This window comes from Poecilia latipinna, unplaced genomic scaffold (genome assembly GCF_001443285.1).
Source record: "Poecilia latipinna isolate Pla-1442-1.1 unplaced genomic scaffold, P_latipinna-1.0 Scaffold396, whole genome shotgun sequence".
Lineage (NCBI taxonomy): Eukaryota > Metazoa > Chordata > Actinopteri > Cyprinodontiformes > Poeciliidae > Poecilia > Poecilia latipinna.
In genome coordinates, this window is record NW_015113012.1 from 287,669 (window position 1) to 311,153 (window position 23,485).

General features: G+C 38.8%; 1 protein-coding gene across 1 annotated transcript in view; it reads left to right on the forward strand.

Annotated features, from left to right (window-relative positions):
• The window catches only part of kiaa1549lb (KIAA1549-like b), a 71,970-nt gene extending 50,760 nt beyond the window's left edge, over positions 1-21,210 (forward strand). Inside the window, exons 8-22 of the mRNA XM_015037146.1 lie at positions 1,906-1,965; positions 3,907-4,058; positions 4,440-4,611; positions 5,497-5,660; positions 6,732-6,767; positions 8,247-8,437; positions 10,476-10,606; positions 11,600-11,724; positions 13,841-14,076; positions 15,678-15,810; positions 17,896-18,267; positions 18,354-18,448; positions 19,002-19,150; positions 19,267-19,418; positions 20,049-21,210. Of these exons, the coding sequence (XP_014892632.1) occupies positions 1,906-1,965; positions 3,907-4,058; positions 4,440-4,611; positions 5,497-5,660; positions 6,732-6,767; positions 8,247-8,437; positions 10,476-10,606; positions 11,600-11,724; positions 13,841-14,076; positions 15,678-15,810; positions 17,896-18,267; positions 18,354-18,448; positions 19,002-19,150; positions 19,267-19,418; positions 20,049-20,312 (2,432 nt within the window). The 3' untranslated portion in view covers positions 20,313-21,210. The remainder of the gene's footprint in view (positions 1-1,905; positions 1,966-3,906; positions 4,059-4,439; positions 4,612-5,496; positions 5,661-6,731; positions 6,768-8,246; positions 8,438-10,475; positions 10,607-11,599; positions 11,725-13,840; positions 14,077-15,677; positions 15,811-17,895; positions 18,268-18,353; positions 18,449-19,001; positions 19,151-19,266; positions 19,419-20,048) is intronic.
• The last annotated feature ends 2,275 nt before the right edge of the window (positions 21,211-23,485 follow it).

The window sequence follows — 23,485 nt, forward strand, 5'->3', positions numbered from 1 at the left end:
TTAACTAAAATAATGAATGACTCATGGTATATTTTCTAGCTTAACCTATATTGTATTGTTTTATTATTTCCCTTGGCACTCCAGAGTGAATGGATAACATTTATCAGGATTGAGAAACAAGTTTATTTTTAATCGGTAATGTTAGTTTAAATAAAATGTGGTTCATCTGAAAGCCTTTTATTTCTTGATTTGCAGCTGGTGTGTCCTTGGCAGAAACAGTTATGCTCGATTGCTACGAATCGCTACAGTGACTTACTAAAAGTAATCTGGAGTTTATCACTTATCATTTTACTGTCTTGGTTGCGTATTTTTCATCAGAGTAGATATGTGATTTATTTGTGGATGGTGAATAAGTGGCTCAGCCTGGTAAATAAAATGTGGTTGCATAAGTTTTCCCTGACTTTATGAGATGAGTGTGTGGATCCTGCGGCGGATTATAAGAGACAGACAAAACAAGAAGACAGATATTTATTTAAAAACATATGTAGGTTTTGTTTTCCAGTCTGAGAAGAACGGAAGGTTAGGATTTTTCCCCGAAATTCAATCTGGAAATAATTTTTCTTGTGATCTTAAGTAATTTTTAGTTTATTTTCTGGTTAAATGAAGATAAATGGAATGTCCGATAGAGTGAAGAGTCTCTTTCGTTTCTTTTTGTACTTTGTTGGTGAAGTTAGGCTGAAAGATTTGGTTAACTTACAGACCCATTTCGGTTTCCAAGCATAGAGATGAAGACGAGCTCCCCTGTAAAAGACACAGGAACTGACAGAAAGAAACTCAAACACAAAATACTTTAGACAGCTGTCATTTATTGTGCTTGTTTTTGCTGTACCTTAATGTTACCCTCTACATGGGTGGCACAAACATTGCTCCCTCATTTCAGAGGCAGTTATTGCAGCAGAAAATAAACAGTGGGTGATTTTCCACCACCCTGAGCTCTGGTCCTACAGAAGAGACCTGGGATCTCACAAAACTCAAAAGTGCATGCCTGCTGCTGCTCTGTGTTGCTGTGTGACTCTTGTGTAAGCTGGACTGCATGTTTCAGCTCTTTTACTCCCTCCCTTAATCTATTTCTCTCAAGAACATGAGGAAAGTTGCAGGGAAAAATTTTTTTTTGTCTGAAATTAAAAAATCAATTATAGGTGGAAAATGAATTATTGCTTTAAAAATTGTTTTACGGATCAAAATATATTTTTTTACTTTAAAAAAAAATGTCCAAAAGCCCTTCAATGGTTTATTCTCCCGCCGCTTATTGTAAACAGTTTGATTTGAATGCTTGTCTCTGATGATCCAACTAAGCCTGCCCATAGCAGATTTTGCTGACAGTTTTTCCAACCTATCTGTTGCCATTGCTCTTCTTCTTCTCACCCTTTCGCCCCCCACCGATCTTCCCCTGACACGCCTGAGTGTGCACTTATGCAAGTCTGCTTTAAGAGGCCACTGATGCAGCATTTCCCCCCCCAAACACCGCTGTGCCAAGCCCCCCCGGCACAGGAGCTTAATCAGGCAGGAAATACATGTAAGAGAATACAGAGACAACCAGAACTCATACGGCTTTAAGCACGTCGTCTCTTCTCTATTTGTCTGGCATTCAGAGATAACGAGGCTTTGAACAGATATCTCAACCACAGACAAGAAAAAAATAAAATATGGAAAATGTAAACTGTTGCCTACCCTTGTGATGTTTCTGGAAATTTTGACAAGACTCTTTCTCAAATACAAAATATGTGTCAACCATTTCGTCTCAGAGTACGGGGTAATCAAAGCCATTGAACTTATTGTAAATGTTTCCTTTTAATCACTCAAATCAAAGGTGGCATGAGAAAAGCTTTATAAAGTCAAAGTGCACAAGATTAAAGCTTGAAAGGAGGATGTGATTTTTATGCAAACGTTTCTTTGTCTTTGCAGCACTTGAATACCACAATCTGAACACGTCTGTTGAAACCAGAGACTTCTGGGTAGTCACAGGTAAGCATATCATTGCTCTAATTGGGTAAGAAAAAAAAATCGTCTTCTGAAACTTACTGAAGTATCTCAAAATGCATTTATCAGGCATGCATTCATTATTGAAGTAATGTTGTAGTAATTATATGATGGAATTAGAGCATAATTTGTTAAAACTTGAGAAATGTCTGCTTGTCTTCATCACAATTTCTTTCACTTTGATCTTAACTTACAGTTAAAACCAAATTTATACATACATTTGGCACATGCAGGTTTAAAGTAATCTTTTAAATTTAACAATGTTTCTGGAAGTGATATGAATATTTTGGATTTTCCTAATAATATAATTACAGGATGTAGCATACTTACAGGATATTTACATGCATTTTAACAAATGTAAAATTAACATTTATAAAAAAATTTAATTTAAATATTCTCTTTTGGGAGAGTGGTGTCTAATTTTCTATTGTATTTTCTGTTGTTCCAAATTAACATTATCTGCTGAACAAAGAATAAACCTCAATGTTTGAAAGCAGACTTGCACGTTGGCTTCAGGTATTAGTCTCTCAGATCAGATTTTATGGCTCTTAACCTGCACCTGCTGCAATATTAGGCTGAGTCAATACAAGGTCAGCACCTCCGTAATGAGATTTACTCCCACTCAACAAGACATACAACCAACAGAAATGCTTTTTCAGTTTTCAATAAAGTGGAGCACCTCTGTGGATGTTTCTTTCTTTCTTTCTTTCTTTCTTTCTTTCTTTCTTTCTTTTTTCTTTCTTTCTTTCTTTCTTTCCTTCTTTCTTTCTTTCTTTCTTTCTTTTGTTTAGCACCAGTAAGAAAGATAAAAAAAAAAACAATTTTATTTTTCTGTGCCTGCTTTTCTTTTTTTGCCTGTTAGATCACATCAAATTCATACATTTCAATAGACCTTTGAGTATTAAGTTATTAGATTTGAACACAGTTTGGTTTCTGAAAATAGATGTTTGCTTAAAATCTTAAAATTCAAACATATATTATGCCAATTTTATACATTAATTTGGATTTTTTTTTTTTGGTGGCCACAACATGATAGTCTAGGAGAATATGGCATCTGATCCACATAACCTCAGTCTTTGGAGATAAAGCTCAAAATGTTTAAGATAAATACAAAAAAAAAGTATATTCTTGCCTCGGTTTTAACTCCTTGCTTGAATTTGGTAAGTGATTTTGATTATGATAATGAGAAAATTTTCAGTGACTCAGATAATGCAAAAATAACTGGAAATGTTTATGACAGCATAAATCACATGTTATATGGCAACAAGTCAATGCATATTGGAACCTAAACATGGTTAAGACGACCTGTTACGTTAAACCAAATATTAGAAAGGGGAATTGAGGAGTTAAGGCAGTTCTTTTGGCAAAACCAGGTCCAAACCTGTCCTAGTAATGAGCCATCTCTAATAAAAAGTGTTTACTAATCCTATTAAAATCTGCAGGTATCCATCTTTGACTGACCACAACTTGTATGTGATGAACTGCCAATATTTCAGAAAGAGCACACTTTATAGGCAGTGTTTTGGTTTCTCTAAGTGAGGTTTAAGGGCTCTTTGAAGTTAAAGCTCCAGTTTCCCAGCCGAACACACATTTTGCTGTTGTCTTCTGTGACGCTGGAATCAAGACGTTTATGAAGCATCCACATGTCGTAATTCATAAGTTCTTTGCGGTGCTGTGTGAACATTGCAAAATGTCGGGATTTAACACTTTTACTACCAGTTATTTTCCCCAAACGTGAAAACACTCAACTTATTTTGCTTGTCCCCTTTAAGTTTTCATTTTAGGCTGTATAAACCAAAAGGACGTGTCAACATTTCTTACCCTCTTCTTGTTCTTTTTTTTATTTTACTCTTTGCCCTCAAGAACAGTTTACTATCTGTCTTAACAACCATCTCTCCACTCTCTGCCTTACGACTGAACTTGCAGTGATCCAGGATGTCGATAATGCCAGCCTGGAGGGACAGTACCAAAGCTTTGCCAGTCTAATGGAGCAGCGGTTGGCGGACCTGTTTGTGTTGGCGGGGCAACAGGGCACTCGTTTTAGACGAGCCACGACTGTGGGCAGCTTCACCGTCCAGGTACTAAAACAGCGGGCATCAGCTTATTTTGTCTTCTCTGATATTTTGCCAGACTGCCCCTGCGTGTTTATGAGAAGTCAGTGAAATGAAATTGTTTATGTTGGCTTCTTTCAAATGCTATGAATATTTCATAAGGCGCACACTTTGATAAACACTTTTGAAACACTCGAGATGAGTGCTTGTGGTCCGTGCCTCATAATTAGGGAGCTCCTCAGCTCGTCATTTACTAATTGCCCATCAGAAACAAGCCAGAGACCTTTCACCAAACAACTGCTCTTAACATTTCAGTTTAGTCATTTAAGCAGAATTGCACAAAAATGTAATTAACTGCTTAGCCTACTGCATCATTTTTGATGACTATGACATGTTGTCTTCCACCAGATGGTGAGCATCCGCAGAGTGTCCGGGCTAAAGAATCCAGCAGAGATGACCTACTACGTCCAGCATAATGGCATCCCTCTGTCTGGCACGTCAGCTGCCAAGGTCCTGAACACAGTGGACTCTCAGACCATGGCGCTCACCCTGGGCTACTTTGTCCAGGTGCAAGCAGAACGTAAGCACACTTCCTTTCTCCCATGTTTGACCATAAGGAACTTTTTTTTTAACAAACCCTTCACAGCAAGGTAAATGAAAACACGTGATTCACCGTCGGCTTGGAAAGAAGAGCTGGCTCTGGGGGTGAAGGGCCCAGAAAAAGGCGGGTTGCTCAGTAATCTCCTTGAAATGCTCCCAGCAGGACGGTGTTTGTTTAAGGCTGCAGATCTGCTCAACGCTAAGAGGGAAAGAGAAGTGGAGAAAGGGTGCGCACACGCAGCGTTTTCTCATAGATCGTAGCCTACAATAGCTGAATCAGGGCCTCTGTATATCAGATTGAGCTGCACGATGTCACTTGGCGAAGGCGACTAATGATTCTGCATGTTTTAGAATGTCGTCTTTTGTTATTGCTTTAAAATCTCTACCCTTATATAATCTTTGCAGCTACTGTAATGTCCAGACTAGAAGCCACTGCTTTTTTCACACGTTTTGAAAACGCTGTGGCGACAGTGATGCGGCCAATAATATGGATGTTTAACTTGAGACGAAAGAGAGAAAATGAAAGAGAGACTGAGGAAGTGTGTGACGAAGTCATTCTGAGGCTGTTCAATTCCAACACTGAAGAAGGCGACTTTACTAGTGTTGGCAGGGCAGGAAGATGAAGATAGCAGTCAGTGGTTGTTCCTGGTAGGCTGCCATATTTTATTTTGTCTTAAGCAGCCATGTTCAGAAAAACATTTAGTACATATTAGTGCATAGTACTGAAATAAAAAAAAGCTGTAAATAATACTTTAACAAAAATCTTCCTGTGTAACATATTTCTGTATGAATATCTCATGCTACAACATGGCAGATACACAAGTGTGACATTAAGAAATGGCGAAACGTCTTTCTGCTTTTTCAGCTGTGGTCAAGAACCCTCCAAATAACCTCTGGATTATTGCTGCAGTTTTGGCCCCGATCTCAGTGGTAACACTCATCATTATCATCATCACAGCTGTGCTGTGCAAAAAGAACAAGAACGACTTTAAAGCTGACGCCATTGGTAACCTCAATCCCAGAGCCAAGGTAAGTTTCCCTCTATCAGTCCTTTAACTTTAGCTGTGCAGTTAGTTCGGTCAATTTCCATGCTCGCTAAATATTACAATTATTTGTTGTTTGTTAGTATAAAGTTAATCAGCTAAGAAAATGTGCTCTTTTATTGTGTTTTTGTGCTTTGTGTGTCAATGTAAAACATCTACTGATCATGGATCATATTATTAAATACCACACTAAATGATTTCTCCAAACCTCCTTGGGCATGTTTACCTTTAATAAATATCTGCAGTAATGAGTTTTTTTTTTTTTTTCCTGTGTGTCTGAGCCAAGTGATGGAGATAATATTTGACGTCACAGATGCTGTCTGACCAGTTGACCTTCCTGTCCATCCATGACATGTGTAACATTCATTTGAAGAGACTTTTTATTCCTCAAACTCTCAGTTTGAGTTGCACCATCGCTCCTTGACCCACCAGTATAATTTAGGCTATTCTGATAGCACAATTATTGGCAGAAATGACAGTGCTGGCTGACAGTCAACCACATCAGGGAAACAACGTTGGTTAGATTTTCGAATTGAAGATATTGTCACCTTCACTACTGTGGTGAACCGTGATTACACTGGACTCACCACAGGACGTCTATAAATCCCTCGATTTGTTAAATCTCCAAGTTGCTGCTCTTACACAACATTTATCTTGACTTTCTCCTCCTCAGTTGATGAATCATCACATATATCTTACTTCATGACTTCATGAGTGTAAATTGTACCCTTTTCTGTCAGCTATTTTGTTATTGTTTGGATACTGCGCAGTGTGTTAATGCACTGGTTTGCCACTCCAAATGTAACTACATCACTCTCCTGTAAAAATTTTGGTTGGATTCTTAGCAAGCTTGTTCTCACTTTTCTCATTTATTACTTTTTAAAATAGTTCCCGGTGTCGCACATGACATTTAATATGATTGAACCAAACAACCCAAACCCAATTACCTAAACTCTTTTAATCCTTTCAGTCTTTATTTGGGAGAATCTCAGATAATCTGGTAGCCAAACTTAGATCTCGCTTTGCACCTTTTTAACATCCTCCTTTATGTTTTCAGATGGCGTATCGGAGGGATGTGAGCTATTATCACCAGGTATCTATTTCTCTGTAATTCTTCTGATTAGTAATCTGTGTTTTTATTTCCAAGGCTCTGCTGAGCATGCCGTGGGATTTGAATGGGATTCTGTTCAGAGAACACTGCTGATATAATTCAGTAAATCCAGCTGTGCTGATGAAAACCAAGGATATAACAGCACTTCAGAGTAACGACGCTTTCAAAAAGTAATTTTCTGGGAAGCAAGGCTAATATTGTCCTTTCTTCTTATTGTAGCTGTCTCTAGATAGCAGGATTTAAAAGGTTAGGCCTTATAGAGCAACGGTGTTATGCAGGATGTTTTAAGCAGAAAGGTCTTTTCTGCCTGAGTACATGCAAATACTTATAGTGCTTTCACATTGAGATGATACACTTGTTTATCTTGTTTTGGTCTTTGCATATATCGGAGCAGACAAATTAAAATGCAGAGTGTAGCTAACGGCAGACCCCATCGCTTTCTCTGCTGATTCATTCATAGTGCAGTAAAATCTTATGCATTTCAACCAAAGCGGTGATCAGATTCTAACTACGGAGCAGTTATCACACGCACAGAGGAAGCTCCTGTTATCTCGTTTTATAAAACAGAGACCACTAAAATCATTTTCATTAACCATCACATGTGTTCTGCCAGGATATTTGACATATTTCATTTTCAGAGTACACCGTGAATACTTGCTACTAAGGAATATGGAAGCAAAGGAAAGCTCCTGAAAAAAAATGCTCAAAGATAGTGACTCCTAAAATTTTATAAAGACCCTCGCATTAAGCCCTCCGCAGTACGGAATGTGCAAACTGAACCCTTTCATCATGCTTACTTGTTAGTGCTTCCTCTTTAAAGACTAGCAACAGCAGCACTTTCAATAAAACTCTCAGAGTGTGTGTGTGTGAGTGTGCTAAAGAAGATGAACGTTCAACGGGAGTATAACACATTGATTTTGCAGTTTGGCCCGGCTGCTCTCGGGCAGTGATGTGTGTCAGACAATTTATGACTCCGAGATGACAGCAGTCGTAAATTTTTCAGCATATATTTGCGTGAGTGGTCTTCTATTCATAACCATACCGACACCACATTTTACACAAACTTGGTTTTACACTTTTATCTTCTCTTGCATTCTGCTGAGCTTAATCAGTGGGTTTCCACAAAGACCGGTGTATCTCATCTTGTTGACTGCTGCTGTTTGGTATTTATTATTTAACCAGAGACAGGAAGAACATGAAGAAGAGTCACAGTTAAATCTGTGCTTATCTATTCAAAGGCGTGACGTGCGGTAATCCCAGTTCCGCTTTTTAAATCCCTTTGACTTTTAAGGATGTACTCGGCAACTATGCCGAGAAGCTTGTCTGTGCGAATCTTGCGGCGGACTCATACATGTCTTTGCATTTTTTACACCGAACTGCATTTTCTGAGCAGAAGGGGGGAAATTAGTTATAAAAAACTCTCTCCTGTCACTCTTTATTCCTGCCTAACACGTCCATCAGCCAGTCCAGGGATTTGACTATGCCAAGCAGCACCTGGGCCAGCAGGGAGGAGATGAGGAGACGCTGCCTGTCAGTCAGGACACTTTAGTGATGTCCCTACAAATCCGGGACACATCACTGTCGCTAGAAAAGGCACTGCAACAAGACGGGACAGCCAACAAAAAAAGTCACACTGCTGACAAACACAAAAGGTAAGATACTCCCGCTGTTCCTCTCTTCAAGCTATGATCTCTGTTACCCTTTTATTTTCCAAAACTGTGTCAAAGCTATAATGTTGAATGTTGAAGCTTTGGTTTAGCATTCTGGGAAAAAGAATGGAGATGAAGCAATACCTCAGTCTAGTCGGAAATATAATTTTGATTTGTGCATCGTTGCATAGTGAGAGCATGGCCAAAGCAACTTGTGTTTTCAATACCGTGCAGTTAAAAAGCTTTTATTATTTATTTGTCCTGCAGTGTGAAACTTTCTTTGAAACAAATATGCATTTTACAACCTAGAATATGCGGCACTAGTAATATTGTATTGGTAAACTAACGTCAAAAGCCGTTTGGCTGAATCAAAAATGAATGATGAAAAATAAGATAAGATGTATAGTTTTAAATAGCCTAAACATTTTCTTTTCAGCCCCTCAAAAATGTTGACCTTGAATTACTTCAACTCACCTACTTTTTGACCTAAATTTGTGATTCTGGTATTGTTGATGGAGGAGACTGGTACTGTGAGACAGATATTAAGAATAAATTAATAAATAAACTAATAAAAAACAGATAAATAGAGAAATTAATTTTGCCACTCAGAAAGAGATTTGTTAGGGGTTTAGCAAATGTATACAGCTGCTTATTGCCCCCACCAACAGGGGGCGCCCCCATTTAAGATTAGTAATAAAAATGAGAACTCAAAGTTCACCGAATATTCTTTATTTATTTATTGTTTAGTATGGTTGACATTAAGAAGTTGATAGGTTTTTATTTAATTCAAATTGATCAATTCTGTTTTTCTCAAGCAGCAGCTGTTGATACCAGGTTGCTCAGATGATACGTTAAAGTTTCTTAATTTCCTTTTTCGGTTTTATTTAAAATTACACCAGATTTCAGCTGCAATATTTAACAAACATGCTAGTAAAAAAAAAAATCCATGCATTCATACTTGGTGGATACAAAATCCTGCACTTCATTTGTCTTCTAATCACAATTTTCTTTCAGTGAAAGTGAACTACACGCCTCTGTTAGATTAACACTTCTTTGTGTCTTTCTCTTTGCAGCATTGCCTGCTTTAGAGTTTTTCATTGCTGTTATCAATTTTAACAGACTATTAGGGGTTAGAACATGATTCTTTGATCTCACAGACAGTCTTATAGTTTTTTTTTTCTCAGCTAAGGACTGATTAGCTCTAAGTCCAGCAAACACTACAGTGTTTGAAGTCATGGGAACAAGTATGAACACAGCAACTGTACAGTTAATCTGCGAAGCAGTCGCGGCTCATTATAGACATGAATACACATTGTTAGAAACATATGCTCAACCATACAGTACGAAATGCGGTTTAAAAAAAGCAAATCTTGAACTCGTTGTCATTTTCTGACAATTTCTTCAAAGACATTACAGAATTTTTTGCAGTTTTCTCAGAGTAATAAATGTCATAATCTCTAAGGCTTTTAAAAATGTTGAAATTGTTTTTTTTTCTTCTCCTACTTTTATTCCAGGATTTGTTTGTTTCTCCAGCTATGTGACATAAATGAGTAATTAATATACAGTGGGAAGTTCCTGGTCTTTGACACAGGCAGGGTTCAAATGCCAACGTCAGGACATTTGCTGCATTCTCCATTCCCTCTCACTGCTTGCTTTCTGCCTGACAAATGTGGTAACAACGGTGTAATTTGGAGATAATTTTCTTATTTTAAATTTTTTTTAGTTGTTTATAAAAACATACCTAGGATAAATGAATTTGACACAAGTGAAATATTTGTGTAATAGAGATTTTTCTATTTCATGCTATTTAGCTTACGTCCAGCAAGACAGCTTGGCCGTGCAAGAAGTATTCTTTAAACATGCATAATGGTTTGGATATTTATTTAATTTTGTTAAACACATTATGGTTAATGGACAAGAGCTTTAGTGGATATCAGGGAAAAGGTGAGGTTGTAAAAAAAGGAAGGGATGACATAACCTGGCTGCCAGCCCAGCTTCCTGGGAACTTAACCGCCTTTCCTGTTGCTATGGTTACTTGCAGCAAGTTGCCAAGTGAAGACGGTTCCGTCATCAGCGACGAATCAGAGAAGCTGAATTCTAAGAGGGGCCTGACGGTGCCGAAAGTCACAGCGCAGCAGAAATCGACAAAGGAGGAGGCCCGCAGGAGGGACGGTGAGAGTCGCACGTAGATGCAAATACAAACGAGTCATTTTACCGCTTCTTCGCTGGCAAGGTCAAGAGCTTAAAAGAAAAAGCAAAGCAAAAAATATATCTTTTCCCTTTTTGGATAAAGATGTTTGCACTGTCTAAGGTTTTCCATCGTACAACGGGACAGTTAAAAGGAATGCACTGGCACTGCAGCGTTTTGGTTGTCAGAAAGGTAACCACTCCCCCCCCAGCCCCCCAGCAGTAGGTGGAGATGGACCAAATGAATATGCATGAGACAGACACTTTGCTGAGACGTTATGGTGTGTTTGACTGCTGGGTACTGTGACAAACCAAGATGAGCACGCACACACACACACACACACACACACACACACACACACACACACACGGTCTAATACTCAACTCTTATAAGTCCAGAAATACCGTGTGAAATCTCATAACTCGTTGTTCCATTAAATTTTGTTCTACTTTGAATAATGTCTTGTTCTGTCCCCTGTTCTGAGGCTAAGTGCTCCAAATGTGGCGGACACAAGTAAAAATTCCTCCAGTTCCATCTCTCTGCTTGTAAATTTGATCAAATTTGTCAGATTCTGATTTTCCTAACGGCTGGATTTGAATAATTCAACTGCTGAGTTCGGCGAAACTGGAACTCAGTCCGTTTTTTTTTTTCTGAGGCTGGATAACGGACAAAAGTGCAGAGTCAGTTTCTTTCATTTATCACACAGATGCATTACCACAACACTGGAAGCCAAAGCTGTCCTTGTGATCTATTGTTGCTATCTACAACTTCATTTACTGAGACAGATGACTTTTGTGTGATACAATTCAGAAACTGATGGTTCACATTCTTCTTTTTTTTGGGGGGGAGGGGATGGAAGTAAGGGAAGAGGGCGGCCAGACAGGCGGGATGACAACTCTCCCCCCATTTGATTGATACGGTAATGATTATTGGTATTTGCTGTCTCTTTGTTTGTAAACTTCTGCTCTTGTCTTCAGATCCATACGACACATCTTCTGGCTCCCTGCAGCTCATTTCCATAAAGCCTGTAACTGCACAGACAAATTGCTCCCACCCTGCATCCTCCGACCGCAGCCAGGACTCGGCCATCATCAACGGAGAGGTGATTTACACCCACATCTACACTTAGACAGATGTTGGTTTTTATTGAGCAAGAACGTTACTTGGAGACATGGTGCTGTAAAACAGTGATGGCCCTCTTACAGATTTCTCTCTCTTTTTTGTCGCACTTGAATGGTTTAAATCATCAAACAAATTTTTATGTCACAAAAAGATATTCTTAGTATGAAATCACTGAGATCAACCATATTTTTTTTTTTACTTCAGTATGAATGGCCACATCTTGTTCACTCTTCTAGAACCAGGAAATGACTGTAATAGAAACTGCCTGAAGTAGCCTGAACAGCATCAAATTATGTCCTGATCTAAATGAAAACACAGAAGAGAAATAAATTGATTAAAGTCTCTGTTACAAATAAGTTTTTGTAGGATTTTGGTTTCCAGCTACCCACAGTGAGAATGATTATCCATAAATAAAGACAATGTGGAAAAGTGGCAAAACTTCCCATGTGAAGACCAATACTCCAATAATAACTACCGTATTTCTCGGACTGAAAGCCGCTACTTTGTTCCCACGCTTTGAACCATATGGCTTTTCTGAGGATTTTTCTTCCACCACCAGGGGGCTCTTTAGCTGGAAGTGAATCACTGGAAGTCAAAATTGGAAATCAAAGAAGAACTCGCTAATTTTCATTTAGAACGAGCACATGCTAGCAGCAGGCATGACGGAGAAATGTATTCAAACTCATATGATGCAGCTTTTAAGCTGAGGGCTAAAGATCTGGCAGTACAGGAGGGAAATGGAGCCGCTGCTCTGCCTTAACGAGTCCATGGTTCGGCGTTGGAGACGCAGGGCTGCGTCTTTAATTACAGATTTAGTCCTTGTGGAAAACCAAGAGCGGCGGAGATGCCAGCGGCTTATATATGTATGCTTCCAGTTTATTTTTATTGTTCCCCGAAAAATTGTAAAAACTGTTTAACTCTCTTGTCTCCATTATGGAAAACTTTTTAAAAATGAAAAAGAGACTGGGAAAAACAGCAATGATGTCCAGAAGGAACATTAATGCTTGTTCCCATTTTTCCAAAAAACTATTCTGTGGACTGATGCAAGACGCAGGAAATATTTTGAATGTGTGACCATCTGTTAAAACTCAACACTGCATCTTAGAAACTTAACATCATGCTAACAGTCTTACACAGTGGTAGTATTGCAATGGCCCGGAGCTACCTGGATATACGTAAAGGACATATTTGAATCTTTCTTCCAGGTATTTCACTTCTTTCTTTACTTTGTCAAACCTCTGTGGTAATTTCCATTGCTCAACACTATTGTGGATTTTACTCTGTGAAAATTGCTTATTTTGAACTGAACCTACTATACATTTTAGAAATTATGTTGTAGCTCACTGTTTAATTAGATTACCCAACAGAGAATTCCCATGCCTCTGGAAACCCTGAAGCGCCATCACTTTAAAAGTCTCTGGTTATTTTGGATACTCTGAATCAGCTGTTTTATGCCGCTTTAATACCTTAAATTTAATCTCTTCTTTCATTACTTAAGCCTTATGAAAAACCCTTGTCACCCTGCCATGAACTTGCGCGTTTGCTCTCGCCAAGCATTTCTCTCATGGCAGATATTAGAAGATAATTTACCTTTCCACACACCGTTGGAATATAAGATTTCTCTATCAGAGATAATATTTTAATAACAATTCACCAGGAGTGACTGCAAAGTCGTTCACTCTTTATGCTGATCGACATGCATTCCTGCTGCTCACGATGGACAAGACTCCGGATATCCTCATTATCACTTTGATTTTCTTGTTTTGTCACTGGAGAAGACAGACTGTATGATTTCCTTTCACTTAGAATACGTTTGACTTTATTTGTTGTGTTTGCATTGTGGTAGCTGCCTAATCCAATTGCTACGTGTCAAAACAAATGCAGAGGCTTAATTGTCTCACTGAAAAAAACTATTAAGTAGCATCACCAGGCCATAACTTCCTTTGTTTAACAAGAGAAAATGCACTTCTTTAATTTAATTTAAATCATATTCAACCCACAATCTGTACCAGAAGAATCAAGATGAATACTCTGTGCATTTTTAAGTTTTGATCACCTTGTGTTCAGTTGCACTTGTTGGTCTGCCCGCTCTTCAGGTCAACTTGGCGTTGAAGCAGAAATCAGACATTGAGCACTACAGAAACAAGCTGAGGCTAAAAGCTAAGAAGAAAGGCTATTACGATTTCCCGTCCACCAACGGCAGCAGCAGCGGCGGAGGTCGAGCCCTGGTGCATAAACAACGGAGCGACTATGAGAGGGAAGTCGGTGAGCATGGCAGACCTCTGGAGCCGGACGACGAACGAGGGTCCACATTCGTCAAGTCTCACAGAAGGTAAGAGCAGACTAGATGGAGTAGATGTATTTTGATACATAGAGGCTTTTTGCCGGCAGATTTTTGCAAAATCTGTTCCGTTGCTGTCAGAAAATTTCGGCTCTTTATATCAGGCTGTCTCATTCATCGACGCTCGGTTCTTCACCCAGGAGATAACAGCTTTCTAGGATATATTGGTATGTCTTTCACCCAGAAACTTATCTTGCAATTGCATGTCACCTTTGAATGGACATTTTTTCCCCCCATTCCTTTTAGGAGAAATAAATTCAACCAGATTCACTAGGATTTTTATCTTTCTGAGAATACAAAATCCTCCAGGTCTGGACTGGGGACGTTTCCTGAGGCCATCTCATTTTCCCAGAAATACGGCTGTGGTTCTTATGGTTTACTCTCAGAAACATAATCATATTTGTATCCGTCTCCCTCTTTGTCTGGACGGTGCCCTCAGCTCATCTTGCACAAAATTATCTTTTTATCTTTTTGGATGCTTCTAGTCCTTCTGCTTTGAGTTATCACACAGTTCAATATGTGTCAATAATGATATAAATTTCACTTCACCACAGATCCATCTTCATCACTTTGGCATCTGTTTCATCGTTCTACCACACAGTGACTGATTTGTAATTTGCTGCATCAGTGGATTCCTTCTGTTCCCTGTGAAATATATAAAGGGAAACATGGATATAAAACATAGTAACTATTTATTTTTTTTTATTATTTATTTATTTTTTTTTTTAAATCTACCAGATTTTACATCTTGCCCAACAAACCTTAATGAACTTTTTGGACTTGGAAAAGGGAATTACTATCTTTTCCACGGCATGCTGGGACCTTGCCGTGGGCCATTCAGTGCTCATGCCACCAGAGCCAAATCTGGTTCTGGGAGCTAGTGAACTCTGCCAATGTGATTCTGTCCAAGGTTTTTATGGCCACAATCTCTTGTTACTTTCAAATAATAATAATAATAATAAAAAAACGTACATCTACACTTTCCGGCACTATTATTTTCAAATAACTTACCAAAATATAGCCACAAACTTTAATGTTTTTTTGCCACATAATTGTGAGTTGGAATGAAAATCATACATTGTTCCCACATTTTTTTATTTTTATTTTTTACAAATAAAAACCAGTGTTGCTTACCACACTAGCATCAATGTGATACTGATGCAAAGTATTATTGATACTTTGGATTGATCTGCCCACCTCTACTGACATGCATCTTGGTATCTGTTAACAATATTTTCCCTAATATGGTGTGTAATGACACACACTGACTATATTAAGAGATAAAAAGAATAATAAAATCTAAAACTCTTGTAGTTGTTCGCTAATGTGTGACCAACATTTTTATTTTTATCTTTGTCCTCTTCAAATTTAACACCTTCTTTGTCAGCGCCAGCCCTTTCAAACAGGAGTCCAATTATTTTCCTCGCCTTGTTCGTCGTGCCTCAAGCAACAAACCGACGAGGTTCATCTTCTGCTTCTTCTGCTGAAGGCACACGAAAGGCTGACCGAATAATTCGAACACTTTGAGTAAAGAATCGCTTTGCTGCAGGTTTGATTTGTGTTGCGCTCACTTGGTTTACTCTAATTGGCAGGCATTCCCAGGTCGGACAGATGGCCTATCGCAGCAGACAAAGCCTAAGCAGTCCAAGTCCCGGAGGAACTGAGATGGACCTCCTTGTAATGAGAGAGAGGCCCAGAAGAGGCATCCGCAACAGCGGCTACGATGTGAGTCCCGTGTCAACACCCACCAACCGTTTCGACTCAACCTAATCAGCCAGTTAGCAGCTCAAAGGCATTTTTTTATTTATTTTTTTTTTCCCAGAGCTACAGCTTAAAGGAGTGATGAAAAAAATGACACATTAAAGAAATGTGTTGTTTTAATGGCCAATGTGAGAGCTAACTTAAATGCACAGTTCCTCTCATTAGGGCTTACAGTTGCAAACTTCCCAAAACCTTTCTGGACAACAACACTTGTCCAGAAGAGCTTGGACATTGTTGAAGATATTGGCAGAGAAATTTTATACTGTAGAGGTGTAGTTAACAGAGACTTTGGATTAATTATACTCCAACTTTGGCAAATGCCAAGACCTTTAGGAAATGCAGACTCTTGTTGCAGAAATGTAACATAAGTTCTAATTTGGTTTTTCTAAAAGAAAATGTGACCAAATTCCACAGATCAAGTAACTGGGCAACGCTAAAAAAAAGTCGGCTCCACAACTGTAACATATGCAATTAAATGGGAACCTTGATTTCAATCTGTAGAGACTCACACAGAGAGAGAAACAACAGTTAGACAATTTTATTGGACCGAGAATTTGGCGCTCAAGAGTGGTTTGAAGTGTTCTGCAAACTGTGAGCAGACAAACGGGCAATTTATAATTAAATGTAAAGATTTATAAAGGATTGCTGGGTGATGTGCAGCTGTTTTGCTGTTTGTCTAACACGCTTTTATGGTCTTGAAGTCAGAGTATTTTTAGCGTCACAGAAATTCGAAACATTTTTCTAAATTTCTATTTCGTTAGAAAAGTGCAGGCGTCGTTAAATGGAGCATTTGTGCAAACTGATGGTGCTTCGGCTCTTTTTGGCCTACACAAAAGATGGCATCAGAAATCTCGCATTGGTCCAGTGACGAGCATTCACCTCACCATCACTAGGGGATTGAATTGCAGAGAAAGTATGACACGTCCATCTGGGGGAAAAAAAATAAATTCTTATACTTCTATGACCATGTGTTGGCTTGCACTGTGTTTTTTCATGAGTCCTGGCCTTGTTGAATACAAAGGGAACCGGTCTGGCTGCAGATTTAAGTCTCTTCCCTTTTTCAGGAGGGCTGATTTATGAGGTGCTCTGTGCTGGCTCTACTGTGGCTGCCCTCTTTTTGCACAGGAAGTAGGGCAGCCTCAAATTGTATAAATTTGTCACTGTGCTGGACTGCTCAATAGATGGACATAGTGACAAAAAAGTATGTTAAAAGATAAAAAAAAATGATTAGGACAATAAATACTGCTCTCAAAAGCGTACGCACCCCATAAAAATTTGACCATGATCAATGTTTTCAAAACATATTTGTATTGACAGTGTTGCAGTTACTCTGGACACGTCAAATGAAAATCAAATTAGTTGAAAAAAACATCACATGTAACTTCAGTCTTTAACAATACTTGATTTAAGCACCCTTTAAAAAAAAAACAAAAAAAAAAAAACAAATGTAAAGTATTCAGTCTTCTCTTTGTCACCAGTGATAATAAATCACTTGAATCGCAAGTTGGGTTCAAATCCTGATAACAGCAAATAAATTTCAAAGGAATATCAAATAAACTCATTGTACAAAGGATCATTCAGGAGAAGGCTTCAAAAACTCCTCTGTGCTGTAAATCCAACGTGGCACAATGAAGGTTTGGGTATCATCAATCCTTAAGGATCTACATGAATTTCTTCTCAGCACTGGACGTATTTCACAACAATCTCCTTCATCTTTATTGTGTCCAGACTAAGAAGTAGGGTTACTGTAAATAAAACACCCAGTTCTGACTAAAAAAAGAAAGTCTGAAACCTTGTAGTAGAATGCAACGAGGTCTGATGAAACCAGACTGGACCTTTTGCTAGAAAATCTTAAATGCTTTACACAAAACAAACACTGAAAAGTGCCAGACGAATAACACGCCCACGTTGAAACTTTGTGGGGATAACACCATCTTTCTCTGGATTCTTTGTCACATTTAACTGCTTTTCCATTTGTCTTCAGTTCTCATAGTTTTTGAAGAGTCAGTTGAGTCTAATCTATTATATATATGTGTATATATTTCGCAGACTGAGCCGGAGCTAATCGAGGAGACAAACGTTGATCACCTCCTGGGGCCACGTAGGTACATGTACGGCCGTGGCCTTAAAGGCCACTCAGAGACGTCCACTCTGAGCTCACAGCCGTCCATCGACGAGGTGCGACAGCAGATGCACCTGCTGCTGGAGGAGGCGTTCAGCCTGGCTTCTGGGGGCCAGTCCACATCTGGAAGGCACGGCCACCACCAGCAGCCCCCTCCGGACCAATACAGCCCTGCGCGTCCTCTCCCGTACGCAGACGTGGTCAGCAGCGTTCCGGGCACCATGAGCTCGGGGCGGGGCGGACTCCACTGGGTGCCATCTTACGGAGCAGATATTTATCAGTGCAGCCTGCCTAAACCTGTGAGTTGGAGAAGCTATTTCGTCTTTTCAAGTGACCACTCCAAAAGCAAATTGTTTAAACAAAAGAGCTCTCACTGTCGTTTAAGGCCTTTCGCTTCACCCAGCTTCCTGAGATGGCCGTGGGTTCTCCGCCTCCGCTACCGCCTCGCACTGGACCCCCTCACAGAACCTCCTTAAGACGGTAAAAAAAAAAAAAAAAATGAAGACACCCATAAATGAAAAGAGGAGTTCGTTTTCAAAATTTTCTGAAAACGACACGGATGACAAAGATACTAAAACAGACGATTAAGAATCGGAGCACGAGCTTCGCCAAAATACACAAAAGCCAATGTGTGGCACCTCGTACAGGAAAACGCAACAATCTTTCCTTAAACAGGCGCTTGGTAAGATTTGGAAGACGTAAACGATTAGCAAAACGGATTACACAAAAACAGACACCGGTGGAGACAAATGCCCATCTTTCGTTTGCTAACCTTTTGGATGTTCCTTTTTTAAAAAAAAAAAAAAATCACATTAACATTCATATTCAGGGACTGTAAGGAGATTCGTTGTGGTAAGGGTGATTTAAGGCCTTGCTATAAATTTTTATAATGAACTTGTGTGTAGAGAGATGGCAAGAATACTAATGATGCTATTATTTATTTATTTATTTTTTTACATGGAGTGTGTGCGCCCTCTAGTGGTGGCTTTCTGCTGCAGTTTCTTGTTTATGCCTCTCTAATATCTTGACTTAGTTCCACCTCGGACTTGGGCCCCAAAGGAAGGAGCTCGGAAATATCTGTCGCTGAAATGCGGAGTCAACGTGAGAAAAACCCATACGGGCCGTTCACACGCGCAGCACTTCCATCTATCGCTGCGGAACAGCCTGTCCCAAACTACTCAGGTAAGCAGACGACGAGGTGATTCAGAATTTAAAATGCTTGCATCGAGTCTTTATACAATAGCAGCATTTTGATGAAAAAACAAAAAAAAAATGATTGACTGTTTTTATTTAAACAGGAAACCCTATTACTGCTGTCTACGCCATCCCCGCTGCAAAGCCAGGGTACTCAGAGTATTTTGTCCCCACGTCCCCTACGTCCTACCACAGTCCCTCTTGGATGTCCTATCCACCAGAACCTGAGGATGTCCATCCGCAGTGGACAGACTCTGTAAGAAAACCCATTTATCCTGTTTGTTCCCCAAGAAGGCTCACTTAAAAAAACAAACACAAAAAAAATAAAACTACTAAAAGAATAATATCAGATGTTGAGAATACATATTAAGTGTAATGAGCATTCCTGTTCAGTCCCGAATTAATGAAAACCATCTGTTTGCTGCAGTTACAGCTGCACATCTTTGTGTTTCTAAGTTCTGCACATCTAGAAACTAATGTTGGTGGCCTATGATCGCCCATAAGCATCGCTTTTTAGGGCTTGTTATAGATACTTATTTGTATTTAGGTCTGTAATAGTGATTTTTGTGAGCTTTTGAAAGATTCATATTTTCTTGCAAAAGAAAAATCACAATGAAACCCAGTGCAACAAACTGTCCTCAGCAGTCACCTAATTAGTAAACGGAGTCATCCTGGAAACAGTTTTATCTCAGCGTAAAGCATAATTGTTCTGTGAAGGCTTGTTATAGTATTTCCACTTAATTTGTCAGGACAGCAGTCACAAAGTTCTGGAAAAAAATCTTGTCATTTCAATTCATAGCCATGCACTGATTTGCACGCTTATATGCTCCTGCTTTACTGTTAAGATTGTGTTTTTCCTTTCCCTTCCTGTGCACTCTGTGTTCAGGGACCCTTACCTGGGTATGCTGAAGCTTTTCCTAATCCTCGATACCCACAGGGGAGTCCCACCAGGCTACCCCTGCAGTACAGCCAGACACTGGAGCAGCCGCCCACTGCCCCTCGCACAGTATCTGAGCAAAGCCTCCCCCAGGTGCTGAAGGACATGGACAGCATGCCTCTGAGCAGCCTCTCCACCTCTGCACTTGTGCAGGCTATAAGACAGGAGGTGGCCAAGCTAGCGAAGAAACAGAATGACATTTTTGAGTTTTAACATACAGACGTGTTTGGGTCTTCGCACAGAAGGTGATGCTTCTTCAGCTCCGTTTTTAACATTTGTACTCTCCGACAGACTGATCTTTAATCGCTGATTATCCACCTCTTTTTGCACACAACCGGTGTACGTCAGCTCGTCAGTTAAGGAAACTTCAAAAGATTTGTTTAAGTTTAGAAAATGACGATTCCGTTTTCTGTCAATGATGTCCCAGGTAATTATGCACATATCTATGTAGATATATCAGTAGGATAAAACTAAAGGTCAAACACATTTTTTTTTTTTCTGGACCAGATTAGGATCTTAGTGGGACTTATAAGAGAAAATCCATTAATGTAATCATCTGTACTGAGAGGACCAAATTCTTCCTGTCAGATGGGTAAGTATAACTCACAGTGTATATGAGCATGTACAGTTTAAGGACATTGTGCATCTTAACCAAGCCTGTTATTAAGCATCAGCTTAAACGAGATGGGCAAGATCGGGATCAACTCTTTCAGACATTAATCTCAGAATGAAAAACACATTCATTTTTAACTTTACTCTCTGTAGTTTCTTTACATGTCTGAGGGAAAATAGCATATCAGCAACACAAACCGCAACCTTCCTTGATAATCCGATGGTTCTGTTTTCAAGGTTTGGTAACTGGGAATGAACAAATGGACAAAATACAATTTAAATCTTCTTCTTCTGCTTTAAATCTTATTTTAAAATCAGTCCAACTGGATTTATTTGGGTTTACACGTGATGATGTAAGGTCCAGATGAGATATTTGATTACCAAACTGGGTTTATTGGTGAATTAAGGTATTTTCAAAGGATGCAGGCTTGGGGAATACTCTGAATACAGATTGCAATATATGTAACTCTTTATTAGAGTTTAAATGTTTGAATACTTCCAGAAAGTCTCCAGTGAGCTTGTGTCCACAACAGGCTCGACAACCTGGCAGGTTTGTGGCTCAAAGGATTTTGTTTACAAACAGCCAAAGTAATGGAAATTTTCAATTCTTTTTCATGCTGTTTGTAGTCCATATTTTTTACTCACCAGTCATAAGTCTGTGACTGCATGGCTAATTTTAAGCAAAATATTCTTTTGCCAGTCAAACACCTCTATAATTAGCAATGGTATAAACTATGAACATGTCGGACTTTGATGATAAATTTGGTACTAAGGCCCAGTGGATTGTAAAATTGGGTCTTTAGATTGTGTCTAAAATGATGCATTGCAACACAATGAGCCTCGTCATTGCCTTTACTTGTTGGCGGTCATATATTGGAATTCATCAATGTATTCTTTATGGATACCTTTATATAGGAAGATGGTGATGGAGATGTGAAATAAGTTCTTCACATGTGAAATGTTGACCTAATAACTTATTTTGTGTGAGATATACCAGCGGATCTTTAAGTTAGAAAACCATCGTGAAATTGATTTATTTCAGTAATTCGTTTCAAAATGCAAAACTCATGATTTCTAAATTAATTACAAACAAAGTGAGGCATTTAATGAAAATGCTGGGCAGCGTGCAATATTCCTCGGGTGTAATGTCTCTGCAGGTCACGTTCTGGTAAAAGTCAAGTTCTCGCACCGGGAATAAAATCTTGTTTCTAGAGGTGATGGCACTTTGAGCAGGGACACAAATGAGGAAGGCAGGAAGGAAACAGAGGTGTGTTTTTTAGAAGGAGTTAGCTAATCTCGTTTTACGACTTGAAGATCAGACCAATGTAACATTGCAATACAGAGGATCCAAATCAGCTGCATAAACTATCCAGTCAAGTAAGGCACACATCAGAAAATCAATTCAAACATGGTTTGTTTTGTTTGTTTGTGTGAAAATATTCCAGCTCTGGAAGAAAAAAACAAAAAAAAACTTCTGAGATTTTCTGCAGAGAAGTGCATGTAGTATTGACCTGTAGCAGGGGTTGTGTGATTTGCATTAACACTGAGATTGCCAAGTTGTACTGTATGATTTCTAATAACCTTAAAAATGTGGATTATTATATAATCAGTGCTGGGAAGTTGTCAGCTTTGACACCAGAGAGATATGTACGAGTGAAGTTGCCTTTGACTATTTCTCATTCGTGGAACAGCAGGCTGCTTTTTTTTTTAATCAGTCCTGAATGAAGTTAGCCTTTTAACTGTTGAACAAATCCTTTGTCAGCTCAAGTATATGTTTATTTATCATATGACTCCATGTGTAAGTAGATACATGAAGCCTCTTGTTCTCAAACTCATCAAGAACTCGGCCGTTACTTGTTCGGCGAGGCACCTTTGTCTTAAAAACTGAACTGAACACCGTTTTTTGTGTGAACACCTTTCTACATTCTCATGCTGGATAACTACAATATTAAATAAAACTATCTGAGGCGGTTTATTGAATGAAACATGACAATTTATTCAATAAAGTTAAAAGTGAGCTAACTATCTACGTCTTTTTGTCCTCGTGACATTTCCTCATTTTCTTTTCATCTGTTGCTTGATCTTATTTTCACTGATGTTATTTAGAGATGAATCTAACACTGAAAAAAGATGGGAATTGAGGGAAATGTTAACCTAAATATTTCAAATGAAATAAATGATTTTATCAAAAACAGTTGATTTCTGCCTTTTTTTTTTTTTAAGTTTCTACATGTCACATTTTCCAAAATGCCGTTGGTAAAAGAGTCAAAGCTGTTGATGCACGGAGACTCTTAGAGCATTCTGGACAGTGTTACTTTTTCATACTTCAAGTCATTAAATAAAACAATTTCAATTTAATGGGTAAACTTTAAAGCCAGTTTTGGCTGACACATCCTGGAGGTGACATCATACAAGTAAGTAAGTAAAGCTTTATTTACAAGATAAAAATCACAAAGTTCTGCAACAAACAAAATAAATACACAAAAGAAACAATGTGTAAGGCCAGCAGTCAGACCTTTCTATTTGTCCTTTTACTTTTATGTCCTTATTTTTATACATATTTTTATTAAAATCCCCCTTTTCAAAGGTTATTTGCATTCTGTATTGCTACTGCAAAAAGCTTTTGAGTATATCTTAGTGTGTGGATTTCCAGAAAAATTGTCAACAATAAAATACATGGAAGTGGTTTGGAAAGAGGAGCAGGGACGTCTGGAAAAAAAAAAAAAAAAAAAAAAATTTTTAAAAAACCAGCGGGGCCAGAAAAACCCAAGGTT